The 19,359-nt window shown below is 52.6% G+C and overlaps 1 protein-coding gene across 1 annotated transcript; it reads left to right on the forward strand.

Annotated features, from left to right (window-relative positions):
- Window positions 1-621: 621 nt before the first annotated feature.
- Gpr26 (G protein-coupled receptor 26) lies at window positions 622-15,970 on the forward strand. Its single transcript, XM_069988242.1, has 3 exons — window positions 622-1,543; window positions 7,636-7,749; window positions 15,020-15,970. Exons 1-3 carry the CDS (start codon window positions 876-878, stop codon window positions 15,249-15,251), a joined length of 1,014 nt encoding a protein of 337 aa, XP_069844343.1. The 5' UTR covers window positions 622-875; the 3' UTR covers window positions 15,252-15,970.
- Window positions 15,971-19,359: the final 3,389 nt, after the last annotated feature.

A 19,359-nucleotide genomic window follows, 5' to 3' on the forward strand; every position in this document is an offset into this window, starting at 1 on the left:
ATGGGAGGAAGGATGGGAGGGGAAGGGGGAGGAGGGGAGCCACAGGGAGCCAATCACCCTGCATGCAAGCCTTTCTTCTGAGTGTGTCAGTGCATGAGAGCCAGCCAGTGTGTGAATCTGTGCATCGGCAGGGATTTCCATGACACAGAAGCAGCCAGATTAGAGAGAGGGTGGGGGGAAAAGAACAAGAGAGGAGGACAAAATTGGAGGTAGGAGAGAAAGATGGTGAGGGAAGAGAGAGGAGAGAAGGGGGGAGAGAGAGAATAGGAAAGAACAAGAGAGGAGGAGAAAATTGGAGGGGGAGGGGGGACAGCTGAAAGGAGAGAGCAAAGGAGAACGAGCAGAGAGAGAGAGAGAGAGGGAGAGAGAGAGAGGCAGAGAGAGCAGGAGGGTGGGCAGAGCCGAGAGAGGGCTCGGAGGGGCTGGGTAAGGGCGGGAGCAAGAAGAGGCAGAGCCCAGGACGCAGGCACCTGCAATCCAGGATCCCTGGGCACGAAAGGCTCCGAGTTCAGCGTGCACCCAGGCGCTTGGCTGAGAGGTGGTGCGGGGAGCAGGAGCGGGGGGCGGAGGTCCGCGGATCGGCTGCGCGCCCAGGTGCTCGCCCGGGCGGTGGCGGGGGTCCGGGGACCGGGGAGGCGGCTGCGCGCCCAGGTGCCTACCGAAGAGGAGGCGCAGGGCTGCGCGGTGGCCCCTGAGCGCCGGGACACCTGCCGGCGAGGGCGCGCGGGGCTCCGGCGGAGCCATGGCGCTCGGGGCCGGGGGTCGCCGGGCGGCGGCGCGGCGGAGCTGAGCGGGCGGCGGGCGGGCGGGCCGCGCCATGGCGGCGCGGGGTTGCGGGCCCTGATCGCCGGTGGCGGCGGCGGCGGGCGCGCACCATGAACTCGTGGGACGCGGGCCTGGCGGGGCTGCTGGTGGGCACCATGGGCGTCTCGCTGCTGTCCAACGCGCTGGTGCTGCTGTGCCTGCTGCACAGCGCCGACATCCGCCGCCAGGCGCCGGCGCTCTTCACGCTCAACCTCACGTGCGGGAACCTGCTGTGCACGGTGGTGAACATGCCGCTCACGCTGGCCGGCGTCGTGGCGCAGCGCCAGCCCGCCGGGGACCGCCTGTGCCGCCTGGCCGCCTTCCTCGACACCTTCCTGGCCGCCAACTCCATGCTCAGCATGGCCGCGCTCAGCATCGACCGCTGGGTGGCCGTGGTCTTCCCGCTGAGCTACCGCGCCAAGATGCGGCTGCGCGACGCCGCGCTCATGGTGGCCTACACGTGGCTGCACGCGCTCGCCTTCCCCGCCGCCGCGCTCGCCCTGTCCTGGCTCGGCTTCCACCAGCTCTACGCGTCCTGCACGCTGTGCAGCCGGCGGCCCGACGAGCGCCTGCGCTTCGCCGCCTTCACCGCCGCCTTCCACGCGCTCAGCTTCCTGCTCTCCTTCCTCGTGCTCTGCTTCACGTACCTCAAGGTGCTCAAGGTGGCCCGCTTCCACTGCAAGCGCATCGACGTGATCACCATGCAGACGCTCGTGCTGCTGGTGGACATCCACCCCAGGTGAGGCCTCCCTCCTCCCCAACCCTGCGGGGGAGGGACGGGGGTCGTGGAGGAGTTCCGTCGCGTCCGTGGAAACCCAGGGGGAGGACCCCAAGGCGGGGACTCGAGCGAGTGGGAAGGTGGGTGAGGCCCACGGCATGTCTGTCGGACCCATCCAGGATCAGAGTCGGAACTTGCCTGGCTTTTGTGTTGCTCGTGCCGTGTTGGTAGCTCCCGCTTGGAATGGTGCCTGGGTCCTAAGGCTTTGCCCACTGTGGAGGGCCCCATCCAGGCACTGTTTGGATTCTGCCCCGAGAAAGGGCTGGAGCGGCCCTGAGGGGCATGAAGACCCCAGAGCAGCTCCTCTGGGGCTTTCCACTCTGGCATCGGGTATGCTTCTGTTTCCCTAGGCTGAGTGGATCTGGGCACTTTGCCAGACGGTAGGCGGACAGCGGGCTTGGAGGGAATGAGGCTCCTGCTACACCCCTCAGAGAGCACTGCCCAGTGTCTCCTGAGTGTCGAGCCCTGAGGCTAGCCTTCGGCCTGCAGGAGCCTCTCGGGGCTGAATCTCCATGCCCTCCCAGCTGCTGTTTCTCAGGATGGCAGAGGAAGGCAGACCAGAGTGCCAGGGCCTGCTTGGAAACCCTGCAATCTCCAGGAGTCCCTTGGGGAAATGAGGGAATTCTTAGCTGGGCTGTCCTGAACTCACCTCGACTTTCCTCCAGAGACTAGGAAAGCAAGACTGTGGAGGCATGGTGGTGTCTTTGCAGGCTCTGCGGGTTCACATCCTGGGAAGGAGACACCCCTCTGCTGCCTGGGACTCTTCCTGAGGGTGTCCAGAAGGTGAGGCAGGCAGGAGGTTAGACCTCTCCATGTGAGCAGAGCACTGGATTCCAGGCAGATCACCCAGGTTCCAGGGTGTGCATTCTACCCCCCAACCCCACCCCATCCAGGGCCAAAGTGGCAGACTGGAGGTGTCAGTCTGAAGGAGCAAGGGCTCCTTCTGAGATTTCCTATCAGGAACAATAAACAACAGTCCTTGAGCCGCACCATGCCTGCGCATAGAAGGTCATGGAGACACGTGTCCATTGTGCCCCTGCTCCGAGCAGCCATGTCTGATTACACGCTGGACCAATCTTCCTCCCACACAGTCTTCCCCATGGAATATAGAAATAGAGCATATAGAAAATGTGCATGCATCTGCTCACACTGCCCGTGTCTGCCCTGTTCATGCTCATTCCAGGAAACACTCCACAGTGCACACTTGCATAACTATTCCCCTTCCCATTGTCCTTCACTTTAGAACACTGAGCACTGCGACCGCTCGTGGAAAATGCAGAGAACTTGACTCAACTCGAGGACTTGAATCCTAGAAAGGGCCCTATCACGGTGCATATCCCGGGGGAGGAGAGAGTTCCCGAGGAGAGAATCGGTTCTTCTGTAGTACAAAACCCATGCCTGCTCTAAACTGCAACAGAAGAGAGATGATGGCTTCTTTGTAGTCGACGTAGGGTGTGGACTGGGCTCCGTGCTAGCAAATCCCTCTGGCGGCTGACAGTGTAGGATGCCTGTGGGGTTCAGGAACAAAGGCAACTGCTTTGCTATCATGCTGGCTCCTCCTCTTCCCCGTGACCCCTCTTGGGAGACCCTGACCTCCTCTAGGCCCTATGCCAGTCCCATTGCACTGGGTCTTCTCAGAGCTGTCAGTCTCATTGGAGAGAGCAAAGGCTGCTGGGAAGAGAGCACCCTCCCCATGAGTTCCAGCCCGCATCAAACCCCTGGGGTATGGAATGGCGGGTCTCCCAGTGAACACAACTTGTCCTTCCCAGAGGGCTCGGTCCCCACTAAGACCGCGGGGGCCCCCCAGAGGGTCAGCCTGCCCACAGGAGACTCTGACAGCCAGTCCACTGGCTTCTGCCTTGCCAGCTCCAGGCTATTCTCTATACCTAACAGCTACAGGGCTGGCTCTGGGGCTGCCCCAACACCCTCAGCCTCCAGTGCAGGGCTTTCCTGTACTATGGAGGACAAGAGCCTCCCCATCCCCGGTCAACAGAAACCCAGCTTCCTCTTCCGGATAGCCAGAGCAACAGGTAGAGTTGTTTTCTGGGTTTCCTGGAAGGTTTTCTTGGCTGCCACACTGAGGCCCAGCGTGGTGTTTATCAGGAAGCCTCTGTGAGGAAGTGCTCTGCTGTTCCTGAAGGATGTGACGTGCCTCCCCTGAACTATCAGGGAGCCTAAGTGCATCCCCCACTCCTGCTGTTCTGTGGTCATGACTACATTCATAAAGAAAGTTAGAGTTTCCACTATCCAGCACACACCTGGCCTTCTGGAGGACCACCGTCTATGGTGAAGTGCTGCCCAGCCACAGCTCCAGACCAGTTCTACAGAGACATCTCCCTGGTGCCAGGTATGGCCAAGCAGATGGGGCCTGGCTAGACTGCAGGGCCCCTGCTCTTCCCATTCCAGCCCAGAGTCAGGTGCACCAGCTCTGGTTGATGATTTCACAGACGCGGGAGGTTGGTGAGGACTCACCCTGAAGCAGCCCAGGGCTGCTGAGGCCTCCCTGCGTTCCCTGTGAGCATGCCTACAGGCCACTAGAAGCCTGCTCAGCCCTGGCTCTGCAGACATCAAAGGGTGGCACAGCATATGGAACCTGACTGTGCCTTGACTTTATAGGAGAGGAACCCCAGAAAGGGGTTAATTTAGCAGACGCTAGAATGTAGGTCAAACCCACATCACACCTAAGTTTATCCCTGAGATTTATATGTAGAGCAATAGGGCAAATAGAAGCTTGCAAACCGTATGTGTAAATGTTCAAAAGTTCTAAATTAAGCTTATAGCCTGTTAGGTGAAATCGTCTACCCTTCTATGTTGGCAACTGTAACATACCTTTATAACAACCTGCAGTGCATGAACCTGCAATGCATGGTTCCTTGGTGGGAAGACTGAGTGTCCTGCCTGCCTCTCCTGACCTGTCCCACCTCTCCCTGCCTGCCTCACCTCTTACCCTAGCACTACCCAGCACTGCAGGGGCTTCTCCTGCACCAGGTGCGCGTTGTGGATGGCACAGCTATGTGTCAGGTACCTGCATCCCTCAGTCACACCATCCCTCAGGCCTTGAGCTGGGAATGCAGCATCACATCTACTCTTGGGGGCATGGATTTTGAAATGTATTTTGAAAGTAGGAGCAAGATAATTTTGGGATGGAGGAAGAGATTCCATGTTTTCCGTGAAAGCTTGATCTAGAATGGGAGGATGTGGGCTATGGGAGGGAAAACCCCGTAACCCTATGGAGTGTTCCTTTCTTAGAAGTGTGGGTCTTCACTTGCAGGAATCAGAAGAGGGACCACTCTTGCTAGAACTAAGGGAAGGACTGCTCACATCAGTGTCTCAGCACCAATCAGGGCTCTTCCCCACTGCTGGTCAGCTTATCCCTTGTCTTAAAAGCAAAAAAACCAATGAGAGTCACTCTGGGAACACTCAAGCAAGGGCTCCAGTTGGACTATAGTTATATGGGGTCATTCAGAACCCAGACCCAACACAGAGGGCAGGGAGATGTTCAAGGCCAGACGTTCCAGCCCAGGTCACCATGTCGACTGACTTTTCAAACATTCCTAAAATAACCTCTCCTTTTGTCCTATTACTCAATGCTATTGGGTGCAGTTCTTTAATCTCCTGTGCCTTAATGCTGGGGAGCCTGTCTCCTTTGATCTTGATAAACTTTTGTCCTGTCAAAAAGATCTCCTAGAGGAGAACCTCCTCCACCCAGCCAACACACATGCCCCACACCATGGCCAAGTTGCCCTAGAGGAGCTTTGGGCCTCCTACCCCTGCACTACGATTACACAGAGAGGCTTACTTAGAAGCCTACTTAGAGATTTTCTGGATGGTTCTGGGGGAATACCCAGTACCTGGGGTTAGGATATGGCCTGGTGCTGTCTTGAACTCCCTGTGAGATCTTGGATATGTCCTGAACTTTTCTGGTTCCCAGTCTTCTCATATGCAGTGTAAAGTGACAGCTCACAGTGCTCCAAGATTTCAAGGAAGTGAGATTTGCAAAACTGTGATGGGAGAGAGATGAGAGCAAATTCTGTGGCATTTTGTGGCAAGTGCTTTCATGATGCTGTCATTCTGGTAGCTGGTGAGCTGTCTTAGAGCCATTTCAGACCAATCTCTCTTCCTACCACGCTCCCTTCCTAGAGGTTATGATGAATGACTCTGACTGCAAGGAGGTGATGCACATGGCACCAGTCCTTAAGTGGCCTGGTTTCAGATCCTTCCCTCATCCTGGCTCACCGGCTACTAGGACAGAGGAGGATTCCTAGATGCATGATTGCCCTGTTGAAACCAGGATAGTCCCATGCAACAGAACTTTTAGTGTAAAACCAGAGACAGTTTCATATGACCAGGGACAAACTTCACAAACTTCTACCCTATTTACTGCCAGTGCTGACCACCTGTGTGATCTTACTGCGATCTGGGAAAGTGACTGCACTGTATTCCTCACACTTCTCACTGCAAACATGAGGGCACATGATGTTAACCCCAAGCTCACAGAAACATGGTGTGTGTTTCAAATAAACTAAATGCATGCATTCATGAGAACCCCCATCACAGAATCTAGCATGGCACAAATAGAGATTGAGGAAATGTAGTAATATTGTTACTGTCAATGATTAGAAATCAGTTAGTACTATTGGTCATAAATAATACACTTTCAGCTAGTATGGAACCTGTTAGTATCAAGTTCAAGTCAAGTTCTTAACTACAAATTCCTAGAAAGGCAAGAGTCAAGAGGAAAAAAACATTGCTGCAAGAATTTCAGGATCATTTGATCCAAACGAATATAGAATTGTTTGTGTGTGTGATGGCAAATCAGAGTGAGAAGAGATTTAATTAAGTATTAAAGCGACAGCTCTCCTGGGAGGAAGAGAGGCCCTGGTGTGAACTGTGCTCTTGGGTCTGGCTCATGAGTCTTCTCTCCTCTGATTGTTTTCATCAAACAGACCAGCTTGTTTTCCGAGGCAAATTGTAGCCCAGGCTAGATTCTGTCAAGCTCTCTGCACGACCTGAACAGCTCTCCCTACACTCTTTCCCCTGCTCAATTGTAGAGTCCTGTGAATTACTTGCAATATAAATAACTCATGCCTGCTTTGGGTGCTGTGAGACGGGGCACATAAACCTGGAGCTGAGGTTGTTTGTCTTCCTGGGCTCTCTGCTGTGCTCAGCATCTGTGAGCACATCTTTTTCACATGCATTTCCCTATCACTGCACTCTACAGGTGGCAAGAACACTGCTCTCAGCTGGCAGGGACATGTCAGTTTTCAGGAAGTCCTAAAACAGAGCAGTGGAAATCGAGTGTGGTTAGAAGCTTCTAGTTCCAACATCCAGGCTGTTTCTCTGGTTCCATGAGGAAGTCTGCAAGCTTGGTCTCTGGTACAATCATGTGTCCAATGGTGACCCCAATATGGCATATCTAGTTCCAGGCAGGGATGAGGCGGAGGGAAGCAGGCTGGAAGCCCCATGCCATGCTGCACAAGAACCCAGGCTCCTCTGAGAAAAGGAATGGCTTTGAGCAACACAGACTCAGCTCAGATCCTGCATCCGCTTGCAAGCTGACCACAGAGCTTGTGGTCTTCTTATAAAACTGGAAGCTGAAGCCCGCCTTCAGGGAGAGGCATCAATCTCTCAGGTCCTAGGGTGGTAAGATAAGAATTACAGGCACTTCTAACAGGGCAGCTCCGGGACCGGTGCAGAGGATCCACAAACAATACGAGGAGTGTATTTGTACTTAAGAACAGTTGCTCATTAATTGTTTTATAAGCTTTGAGCATAACCCCAAGCAGCTCTGTGCTTTGTGCACTTCATTCTCCTCATAGCCCTTTTATACATCACCAGATGCTGCTACGAAAATGTAAATTGTGTAATGATATCATTATAAGACAGATAATGACCTTGAGGTCATGTAGCTACAGCCCAAACGTGACCTCGGGCCTCTCTGGCTCCATAGGCAAATGCTCACACCAGGGACCACTGCTTGTGCTGCCCAGTAACACTCACAGGGACCCCCCAGGACACCCAGTGAATCATCTTCTCCCCTCTCTCGTGCTCAGTGTTCGAGAGCGCTGTCTGGAGGAACAGAAACGGCGGCGGCAGCGCGCCACCAAGAAGATCAGCACCTTCATAGGGACCTTCCTCGTGTGCTTTGCACCCTACGTCATCACCAGGTGAGCTGCCCCGCAGGGAGGGGCCCCACGCGCTCTTCTTGAGGTGGGGTGGGGGAGTGAGGTGAAACAAAGAGGACCATCCATGTGTTTCTTCTTCAGCCTCCCGTTCTTTATTGTTATTCATCGTGAGTATTGTAACTGTACATACGTATGTACATGTTTGTCATGTGTAATGATCAAATCAGCATAGTTAACATTCTAGCTCCTTAACATTTAAAATTTTCTGTTAGCTTATAACAAGTTTACATATTCATAGATATTGTGGCATTTCAATACATGTTTGTGATTTGTGTGGATTAAATCAGGGCACCTAGCATGCATCTTTATTACTCTGTTTGGAGCCTTCAAATTCCTCTCTTCTGGTTATTCCTGGCATGTGGAATGGACTGCTTTGACTGTGGTCCCCACACCAGGCTGTGGAATTTGAGAAGTTACTCCTGTCTGCGTTTTGATGCCCATTATCCAACCTACCTCTATGAGCCCTCCCCTTCTAGTGATCACTATTATACAGTGAAATCAACTTTTTTAGAGATCTATCTATGAGAGCAAGCACGTGGTATTTGTTTTTCTGTGCCTGACTTACTCCATGTAACACGATATCCTTCGGTGCCATCCATTTATCTGCAAATGACAGGAGCAGATTCTTTCTATGGTTAAATGTATTCCATTGTGTATATGTTTCAATTTTCTCTGTCTGTTGTGGACCTCTATGTCGATTTCATCTTGGCTATGAGAAATAGTACAGCCCTAAACGAGGGCCTGCAGGTGTCTCTGTGGAATCTTCATTTCATTTCCTTTGGATATGTCCCCAGATGTAGGACATCTGTCTGAATCAGGGTCAATCTTCCATACTGTTCTCTATCGTCAGTTCTCTAACAGTCTTTTGGGTTCAATTCAGAACGGCAACAGTGTAAAAAGCACCCACTCACTTCCAGCCAGGTGATTCCATCCTCTGCCTCAGGCCTGAGACCTCAAGAGGCCTCAATGGGGAGGAAACAGGTGAAAAGGCAGAGGGAAGCAGTGTGCGGGTGTCATATCTGCTATGCAGTGGGCAGCCTGGGTCACCGCGGGGCACCTGCACACGAGCAAGGCGTGAGGTCTGTGTCCGGCCAGGTAGGGTCAGCTGTCCTGTGGCTGGGTCTGCCAGCACGGACCAGGTGCCGGAAGCCCATCACCCTCTCTCCAGAGTGCCAGCCCCAGCCAGCCTCGGCTGCAGCTGCTTGATCCTGAGTACACTGTCAGGCCAGAGGCCAGCCTGTTCCCCCATGCTAGTTTCAGCCAGAAAAAAGAAAAGTGTGTGTGTGTGTGTGTGTGTGTGTGTGTGTGTGTGTGTGTGTGTGTGTGTGTGTGTGTGTGTCCCAATCTCTTTTGTGGACTGGTAGGGAAAGCAAAAATCTTACTTCTTGGTATCTAAAGTGGTTTCAAAGTCTGCAAAGAGACTAACAAAGGGATTATGAAGGATCTTCCGTGTTCTATCAGGAGATGAGGTGGGAACTCCTGTTGAATCTGAGAAGTGGCAGCTGAGGACGATTCTAGAACATTCTCTCCCACCTCCTCTCTCTCTCTCCCTTCTTCCCTCCCTCCCTTTCTCTCTAGGCATTTCTTAGTCTCTGCATCTCTCTCTCTCTCTTTTTCTGGGGAGCAGGAGAGAGAAGGAGAGGGGGGAAGGGACAGCTCCGTGTCTCAGCCCCTTAGCCCTCAGCCACCCTCCTCATTGTGGGTCCTGGAGGTCACCCTGGCTCACATGGAGTCATGGTGAGGGGCCCCAAGTGGAGTCCTCTTTTCTCCATGCGATTCCTTATACCGAGTCAGCCCGGCTCACCGAAGCCTCGGCCCCAGCCCCCAGTTGTGCTTTCAGTCACCCAGGAGAACGGAGATTCTCTGTGCAGGGTCCCCCACAGACTTGCAGACAGCGACGCTGGCCGCCCACGACACCCCTCCCCAGCCTTCCTCACCGCCTCCTGCCATGCGCCGCCCCTGTGGAGAGATGCAGAGGACATACGTCTATTTTGAACACAGGACCTGGGGTTCTCTGCAGGTCTCTGGATGACCTGTCCAGAGCAGTTCTAGAACTGTCCACCAGACCTCAGCACTATCAACGTTTTGTGAGCGTTTAGATGGCTCTTTATGGTGTCATGCTGGGCACTGTGGGATACTGGACAGTCTCCCTGCCCTCCCCCCCTGGATGCCAGGAGTGCCTCTCCCCTTCCCAGCCTCTGGTTCTAATCACCAGACAAGTCTCCAGACATTGCCAGTGTTCCATGTAGAGAAGAACCATTCTGGATAATAAGGACTGGTCAGGAGGCCAGAGCTGACATCCATCGAGGCTCTCTGTGGGACACAAAGCCAACACCCTATGACAGTACCTTGTCTTTGTGAAGAAAGTGCCGCTGGGTGATTAGCACAGATTGCAACATGAATAACCTCAGATCCACTTCTGCTGTGCTATCTTGGCTCAGTTTCTTCACCTCTCTGGGCCTCCAGAAGGGAATATGGTGTCATGGATTAAATTAAAGGATGAAGAACACTGGGAAGTGTGGCATAGGCCTGCCTGGGTGACTCCTCTGACTAGGGGACATCTCTGCCCTCCAGCTGAGCAGTGACACCCCTGGTGAGCATGATAAATGTCACCAGAAAGGGGAAGAATAGAGTTAGGAAGGTGGCTCAGTGGTAAAGTGCTTGCCTCATATGCATGAGGCCCTGGGTTCAATTCCTCAGCACCACATAAGCAGGAAAAAAAGCTGGAAGTGGCGCTGTGGCTCAAGTGGTAGAGCGCTAGCCTTGAGCTGAAGAGCTGAGGGACAGCGCCCAGGCCAGAGTACAGACCACACAACTGACAGGAAGGAAGGAAGGAAGGAAGGAGGGAAGGAAGGAAAGAAAGTGCCCAGGATGACTCCTCACCGTAAGGAGCCATCTGCTCACAAAACGTTAATAGTGCTGAGGTCTGGTGGACAGTTCTAGAAGGAAGAATGAATGCCTCCACTCTGCTCTGGACAGGGCATCCAGAGCACACAGAGCACACAGAATACACAGAGCACCCCGCCCCCCAACTTCTAGACCCCACAGCAAGGGGAGCCTGAGCTCATGAGGTAAGCCGATCTGTCAGAGAAGAATAGGTAATGATTAGGTTTTTCTCTGGCTACAGTCTCATTTCCCAGTGAAGTTTTCCTTCTCCGATCATAACTTGGTTGCCCCCACTGATGCGGAAGAAATAATGTTTCAGTAAAATTAATGGTCGGGTGCAGTTTGAGCCTTCAAATCATTCACCATTCCTCCTTCCGGCTCCCGAATGGGATCTCCCTAGGCAGCAGACACCCTGGAAGCTTCCCAAACACAAAGCACGGCTGGGTGGAGCCACCCCACCCCACCCCCTGGGAGTCAGAAAGCTGAGGTGATTAGCACCCAGGTGGATCACAACACACCACTCGCTGAGCTCAGCACTGAAATGACTGCTCCATGGGCCGCCATGTCTGTGTGTTTCCACACACCCCTGCCTTGTGCCTTGTCCATCGTCAGCAAGGCTGATGCCAGATGGCAGGGGGCAGTACCAGGAACTGGCAGAAGAGAATTCAGACAGAGAGGGGCCTTGGATGTCACACCTGCCTCTCTTTGTTGATTGAAAAGACTCTGCCAGCAGGAAGGGCGTCCCTTCTTCTTGTTCCCCAAGGAAATGCATCAGCTCGATACTCTTGACAGGGAAATATTGCCAGTCTCGTGTCTAGCCTTTCAAAGGACCACTGGGCTCCTGAGATCCCTGGTGGAGAACATGAAGGTTATATAGTCACTCCTGTCCCTTAGTGATCACCTGATCGGCACCTGCCACTATCATCGCATCTTATACCACTGCAGCTCTTCCACAACATGAGAACTCGAGTCCTGGCCCGGCTTGGAGAGGTGAGAACAGTTGTCCAAAGACTTCATGAGCAGTCAGGGGCCAGGCCAATGGGTTAAAGTTGGCTTCAGGCTAATGGGCTATAACTGAGCCTTTGGGTCAAGCTGTGTCTCCACATCCCGGGGACCCAACTCCAGGAAACAAAGGGACGCCCCAGATACAGGATTCAGGTACATGAATACCTTGGCATGACTCCAGTCAGCACGCAGACTCCATGGGTAATGTCTCTCTCAGAAAAATGGTTTGTTCCTGCGACGTCAACCCCCACGTCCCACTACCTGACCAGAAGCAGATCGTATGGCTGCAGTAGGGTCCAAGAGGCCATTGGTGCTGGTGACTAGAGCCACTGATGACATGGTCAGCATGCACTAACCGTGTGGCAGATGGCCTCGGAAAGACAGTTCATCTGTCTGCACTGACCCCATGGGACACCCGCTTCTGTGGCCAGGAAAACCACAGTGGGAAACACTTGCAAAGCTCTTGATCGGAGAGTGGCATCTCAGCTTTGTGGGCACTCCTGTGTCCTGAAAGCCCTGGTTCAGCAGGACTCACTTCCTGGAGAGCGTGAGTGGCGCCAGCCTGCCTGCTCTCACCTACAGGCTCTCGCTGAGTTTTCTCTGAGCTAAAGATCACGTGCCCAGCAGCGGTTGTGAGCATCCAGTGTTTACAGCTATATATATTTACAAATAATTACGGTTGTCCTAAATCAGTGGCATCGGGCTTTGAGACTTTTGTGGTTCTAACAGCCTCATTCACGTAGCTTTTCAGAATAATGGGCATGGGAGAGGGGTTTAAGATACAGGTGGCTCCTGAATGCTAATAGTCTATTAATAAAATGACTTCCATTTCAGGATCTTGTGAATATTTAAAGCATGGGCTTATGACTTGCAGGTCAGAAGATATGCAGGCCAACTTCTCCAGATGTCTTGGGAATGATCAGACTGGCTTCCCAAGGGATGATATGTGGTCTGAGTTGTATTTTGTACACAACTTTGTGTGTGTGTATGTGTGTGTGTGTGTGAGAGAGAGAGAGAGAGACAGAGACAGAGACAGAGACAGAGACAGAGACAGAGAGACAGAGGGACAGAGAGAGAAATGTAGAAAGAGGAGAAAAGGGGACAGGGTAAAGGAGAGATGACATGCACAGAAGTTACGAAGAGGGAGCTTTCATTTGTTCATTTAAAGTCAATGGTTGAGAGTAAAGGCATTCTTCTCTTCTGTGGAACCAAAAATGGAGCCAAGGAGCTTGTGGGGCAGATTGGGCCCAGGAAGACACTGTTCACTGCCCACCGTAGCCCAAAGCTCAGACCCTGGTTCTTCCACATCCAGACCGCATGGCCTGACCACCAGGACTTTGCTTTTTGTCTCTATAATGGGGAGGATGGTGTCTGGGCAGCTGGTGTGATATGGGTAGTGAGGTGCAGAGTCCTGGGGGGTCCAGGGCAGGTGCTGCTGCCCTCTCCCTGGACTTCCTTCCCCTGGCACACAGGCCACTCCATGCTTCAGCAGCTGCCCCCGGGTGGCAGATGTGTCCTACATTCCTCTAGACCAGAGGCTGCCAGGTGGGTGAGGGGCCAGTGTGGGTGGCTTCCTGTCTTGTCTGCCTGTAATCTAGTTACTGGAGAGGTTGACACAGAAAGGTATTGCTTTGAGGCCAACCCCAGGCAGAGAAGTTTACAAAATTCCTTCTGGAAATGAGGGTGAGCAGCATGGGCTCAGCCTAGTGAGCATGGGGTACTGAGTTCAAACCTCCAGTATGTCTCTCCATGGGAGAGCCGCATGCTAAGTCTGCCATTAGCAATACTGAGGAGACGAGGGATTTGGGAAACGTGTTTGGCACCGCATGGCAACAATGCATTGGCATTTGGCTATGTCATCATTCTTATTAAGTGTGAATTCTAAATTCAGGGTCTTTTAAAATTCATCAGTTCTTAAATATAGATTTTTTAAAAAAAAAATGCACACACTTTTCCAAAGCCAGCAACTCCAGTTCCCATTCAAGCCTCTAAGGATAGAGAAGAAACTAGCCACCATCACCATGGGGTCAAAGTGAAAGGGCAGAACGATCCTACCAAGGCGAGACTCCAGTGGTCCATTCAGAAAAGAGCCACTTGGTGGAGGATGCACTTAGCAGCTCCCGCCTCCTTCCTTCCGCCAGCCACCCCCTGGCTGTCCTCGCAGCCTCAGCCCACAGAAAACTCCAGGAACATAACTGAAGCCAGAAGCAGGGTTCCAGCTCAAGCTCCATTCTTTCTGTATCAGGCTTTCTCCCCAGCCAGCAACCCGCCATACTGAGAGCCTCTCCCCGCCCCTCAGCCTTCTGTCAGAACTGCAGATGCCCCAGGTGGATAGCCAGGCACCAGAATCCCAGAGCAGAATATACATCTGTACTCACCTGGGCTTCTGACTCGCTGTGAGATGCTGGGCAGCTCTTTCCCCTCTCTGGGCCTCAAGTTCCCCATTTGCCAGTGAGGGAGGGAGAGAGGTGATTTGTGCTCTCCAAGTTCTCTCTCAGTTCTGTGGTTCTTTTCTACCTTGCATTAATGCTGTATAATGTCCAAATATGGCCAAGGGAGCTGGACAGACTAGGAAGGGGCATGATTGGACAGGGGTACACTGAGGGTCTTATTTCCAGTGCTGGCCTCTTCCTGACCCGCCCCCCAGACTGCACCTCTGAATGGGGAGGGGGGGACAATGGATACAGGAGAACCCTAAGATCCATCCACTTGGACATATGGGCTGAAGCTTCCCTTTTCCTCCCCACTGTGGGTGGCGGTCCACGTTAGAACTCCCTGAGGCCACCAGAACCCCAAGCCTTCCTGGCCAGCACATCTGTTCCTAAAGCAGGGCCTAATGTTTGCTCAAGGGTTCTCGGCCCTCCCTCTCACGCAGACTCCACAGGAGGCTGAGCCGGGACTGAAGCAGAGGCTAACGGGACTCATCCAGTGGACAGGATCACAGAGATTTCTCATTCAACTACTCTGTTCTTCCTAAAAGACACGCAGATCCAAGGAGTTGAAGATTTTCACCACAAAGCTGCAGCAGACCCTCAGCTACTGGCCCATTTCATAGTTAGCCGTGGGGTACAAGGTCGAGCTGACTTTGGTCCTGTATGAACAGCTGGCAGGCCACGTGGCTGTGGGGACATTAGTTAGCCCCCAGGAACGTGTATTTACAGCTCTCACGTTGAGTGCAATTGTCTGTGCCTGGCAAACATTGGCTGTCATCTCTGGCAGGGGTGTAAGCTGTTATCGTCCTTGCTATCTGAGAGGGGGGTCTCTGGACATGGATCCTGACTAGGAAGCTGAGACTGGGGTGCAGATGGAGCCCTGGCCTGTGGTGGCTGCCCCTGAGTAACCCCCTTTCATCTCCCTGCAGGCTGGTGGAGCTCTTCTCCACGGCACCCATCGGCTCCCACTGGGGGGTGCTGTCCAAGTGCTTGGCCTACAGCAAGGCCGCGTCCGACCCTTTCGTGTACTCCTTACTGCGACACCAGTACCGCAAGAGCTGCAAAGAGATTCTGAACAGGCTCCTCAAGAGACGCTCCATCCGCTCTGCGGGCCTCACAGGTGACTCGCACAGCCAGAACATTCTGCCGGTGTCTGAGTGAAGGACCATGCTCCTGCTGGAGTCTTGAGAATAGGAGGGCTGAGAAGGAGGAGGAGGGCGGACAGGGGAGGGGGCCCTCCTGAACAGACATCATCCTCCACCACCCTAGGGCCAGCCCATAGGGTTCTTGGACACATTTTGGGACCTGCTTCTTGGTTTCTCAAGGGCAGATGTTTGGACTAGCCCCACTGGTTACCAAAGGAAGGCCTTGGGCCTCTCTTTCTGAAAAGATTCTTTGAGCACCTAGACTCACCAAGAACTCCCCAGAGGATGACAGGCCAGCCCTGTCGAGGATGTACAATGCCAGTGACAGAGACGCGCGACATTGACCTGTTTGCTAGTAACTGGACCTGGGGTTCCGTGATGGACGGCAGGGGCCTCCATGGGACATTTCAGTCATGCCGGAAGTGAGGAGAGCGTTGGTCATTTGCCCCAGAGGAAACACGGTGATTCTTCTCCATTTGGTCCCGGTGGCTGCTTTAACCCAAATATTGTTCAGCTGGTTCCAAGTGAATCGTGCTTCACTGGGCCCCTGGGGTTTTGCATCAAGGGGACATGGTTAGCAACTAGTGGCTACAGATTGCTACCCACTAGCTGTCTTCAGAGTGGTCACTTGGATTCAACTTTTGTCCCTTCCCCCACCAAAAAAAGCCCCAACAACTGTTTGTGTGCGTAGACAATCTTAGCATGAGAATGGTGTAAAAAGGCGTTGACCATGAAGTCACCGTCATTGGATTCATGTGTCATAATGGTTTTGCGGCCTGGGATGGGAAGAAGTGATCTCACCTCGTCCCGCATGTGCCGTGAGAGCTGACCCAAGCAGGGATCCAGAGTTCATTTCCAAGCACTGAGTTCCATTATTCTGAGTGGCTTAGTATCCTAGTTTCCATGGGTCTATCCACAGAAAGCAGTGGTTGCCCCAGATCACCCAGCAAGTGCCCCATGCCACTGATGAGAAAGTAAAATGATTAGAGAATATTGCAACTGTATATGCCAACCCACTAGCAGCCCGTCTTGATTTCTTAAAGCCCTAGATGAGAAGCTCCTGCCCTCTTCCCACCCCATTGTTACTTTCCATCGCAAATGGACTTGAGATTGCCCAGAGCAGCTGCTTCTCAGTCCTGTCAGTGAGTCTTCTGTATGAAAATATAGGGAGCCAGAGAATCCGAGGATCAGAGGGGTCCGATTCATTCTAGCTTGGGAGTGGAGAGAGAGGGATACCATCCTTGATCCAGGGGAGTCTGGTGGTTTTACCTGACAGGTGATCCCAGTACTTAAAGGCAGAGAAGCGTCTGCTCGTCTGTTTGAAAAGATACTGTCTCATCAGCTCTTAGCTCCTCATTTAGAAAACAACACAACCAGACCTACTGTTTTCTGGTTTCCGTTTCCATGGAGACCAGCGTGGAGACAGATGCAGCATCTAGGAAGTGTTGACATCTCCCCGTAGCTGGTGGAGGTGTGCTCACACCTGCTCACACTTCCACCAGAGGAAAGGAACCTGGGTATTCAGAGGGGTCCCTCAGGACGCGTGCGTGGGCCTCTGCTCAAGCTTTCCTCAGCCAACCTTGGGTGGGGGGGGGATCAACATACTTGTTAAGTTCTTTGAAATCAACCAGGATATCCCTTTTCCCCATCTGAGACATCAAAGCAGCTCTGGTAGAAATTTTTGTAGACTATGAAAATCAACCAATGCCACAAATCAGGGCTTTTCCCCCAGAGAGCTGACAGCTGACCACGTGAACTGTCTCACAGCATACCACTGCCAGGCACGATTTTGTTACTGCACTAGGATTGCTCAGCTCACAGTTCATTCGGCCTCTCCAGTTCAAATCACGGCAGGCCCACACTTTCGCTGCACTTTCCTGGTGACAAGCACCAAAAGTGCCACTGCTCTTGAAACCAAGCAGGGAACCCAAACAACCTGGACAAATGAGTCTAACAAGAGAATCCCCCCCTTTCACACAAATACTCCTAAAGGAAAACAAGAAGTGCTCCCCACCCCCCCCCACTCCCGCCCCCGTGGTGAAGTCAGTAGACAGCTAAAGGCAGCAGCGGAACCCAGTCCCATAGCACTGGTGTGGAGGTGTGACGGAAGCGAGTCTTCTGCTTGATGCATGTAGGCAGCTCATGGAGCCTGTGGTACTGACCACATTGTCTTCTTCTTCTGTGCTAAGATCTGTCACCCAGAACACCACATATCCTGAAAGACGCATGCTGTCATTTCCATTAGCCCTCTAACATGGCTGAAATAAAATCCAATCAGACCTGTTATATTGGCATCACGTAGACAAAATAAAACCCGCCAAACTCAAAACAGGTAAGTTTATTGATTGAGCATTTTCATGATCATTTGGACAAAGGCACCAAAACCCAAGGGGATCAGAGAGGCAAATTTCCTGCCTGCATAACCAACACCACCAATCCTGTTGCTGTTACCTTCCTACCCAAGTTTACATTCATCTCAATGGCGTAACACATGCACCCCTGACTTCATTATTTCCGGTTGAATTATCTACCTCATTTTTGTTTTTGGTAATTTAATTTTTCAGAAGTCACACCATTTTCTCAGGTATGAGGCAGAAACACCAAGACTTCAGCAGCCAAGTTAAGGGCCTGCAGTTCCCCTCTTCCTTTCTGCTGGTGAACGTGTTTATGAAGCTTGAGGACCATTGCTTACAAGGAAGAGGCTTTCATTCCTGAGGACTCATTCTGAAGTCCACACAGCGGGCTCAGGCCCTGCTCTGTCATGCTTTAACATTGCCTTTTATCATCATGCTAGCTTTTCCACGGGCCCTTTCTTGAAGGGGATTTCTGAGCCCTGGGAGCTTGGAGGACATAGTTCACTGAGGAGAGCCTGGCATTGGGTTTTGGTGTCTTGTGGCTAGCTCAGCCTCCCCCAGACACCTCTGTGTGTTCTCTTAGGAATCAGATAGGGCAGGAGAGGCTCAGAGATCTGTGATCTTCCAAGATGTGGCTCAGGCTCTTGTCACCCTGAGCAGTGAGCTCCATTTCTTGTGAGCTCCGTTTTCATTTCCATGTGCCTTTCTTCCTGAGAGGAGATGGAAAGAATGGGGCCAAGCACGCATCCTGGTTGTCACCCTCTCACACGCTTGGGTGCAGATGGACGTCGCTGCCTGGCTCTGAGGAAACAAAGCTGCACTCTGTTAGGATTTCACCTGAGTGTAGGATAGATGAGATTGCTTGGTTTTACTGAACAGGTGACAGTAATTCCATGCATTAGTTTCATCCTCAGTGTGTCAGAGATCCATGGGTTAAAGCAATCCGCTCATGACCAGTGGATCAGTAATTCTTTGACCTCTCCAGGGATCTGACATAGGATGAGACCCTCACTTGTCTCCCTGAAAGTCTAGAAGCTTCTGTCTCTTAAACTTCTCCATCTCCAAATGTCACCAAAGGAGATGTTGGAATATGGGTTCTGCCCCCCCAACCATGGGTGTTCGTGAGGGGTCTTCATTCTACTCCCTTGGGGAAAATGAGCTTGAGATAGCTGGATGAACTAACTCTATGGGGAACCAGGTATTTCTAAGTTCTCCTTGTCTAGTTATCTTTCGCTAGATCTCCAAAGAAAGAATCCCATCTCTAGCCTTATTAAAGGGCTGGGTTGTTTTGTTCTCAGAAGGACAGACTGGATCTTCATGAATGCCAAAAGCTTGTTTTTCGGAAGATGCTGCTGGCACAGCAGAGCTACTGCTCTTCTTCGCCTTCAAAGGCATCTACCAAGCAGCCCTGATCCTTCCTGGGGAGCTGGGGGGGAGGGAGTACAGGAGGTACCGGGCGTGTTGGCAGATGATGCTGGAGTTGGGACTCCTCATTAGAGAAAAGAAGCTGGCGTTCCCGGGAGCCCTTGTGAGACCCTCCCTTGGGTCTCAGAACATGCACTCTGCGGGCCTGTGCCGTGGGAAGCTGTGGCATCTGCAGCTCTTCCTACCCAGACAAAAGCCTGTCCCACTCACTAGAGCTTGTCTTTCTTCTCATTAGCCAGACACCTAGAAGTGAAGCCCGGCTGAGTGGGCCAAGGAGAGATGGTTGTAGATGCCAGTCCCTGGGTGTGGGTGGTCTCTTGTGAGCTCCTCTTCTACCCCATACAA

This window comes from Dipodomys merriami, unplaced genomic scaffold (assembly GCF_024711535.1).
Source record: "Dipodomys merriami isolate MVZ:Mamm:240054 unplaced genomic scaffold, mDipMer1.0.p SCAF_35, whole genome shotgun sequence".
In the NCBI taxonomy this organism is placed as follows: Eukaryota; Metazoa; Chordata; class Mammalia; order Rodentia; family Heteromyidae; genus Dipodomys; species Dipodomys merriami.

Excerpts from the sequence above, each read along its gene's own strand:
- Gpr26 (XM_069988242.1), top strand. The coding sequence starts at position 876 with ATGAACTCGTGGGACGCGGGCCTGGCGGGGCTGCTGGTGGGCACCATG. Across the intron at positions 1,544-7,635 it reads CTGGTGGACATCCACCCCAG|TGTTCGAGAGCGCTGTCTGG; the intron begins GTGAGGCCTCCC and ends TCTCGTGCTCAG. Across the intron at positions 7,750-15,019 it reads GCACCCTACGTCATCACCAG|GCTGGTGGAGCTCTTCTCCA; the intron begins GTGAGCTGCCCC and ends ATCTCCCTGCAG.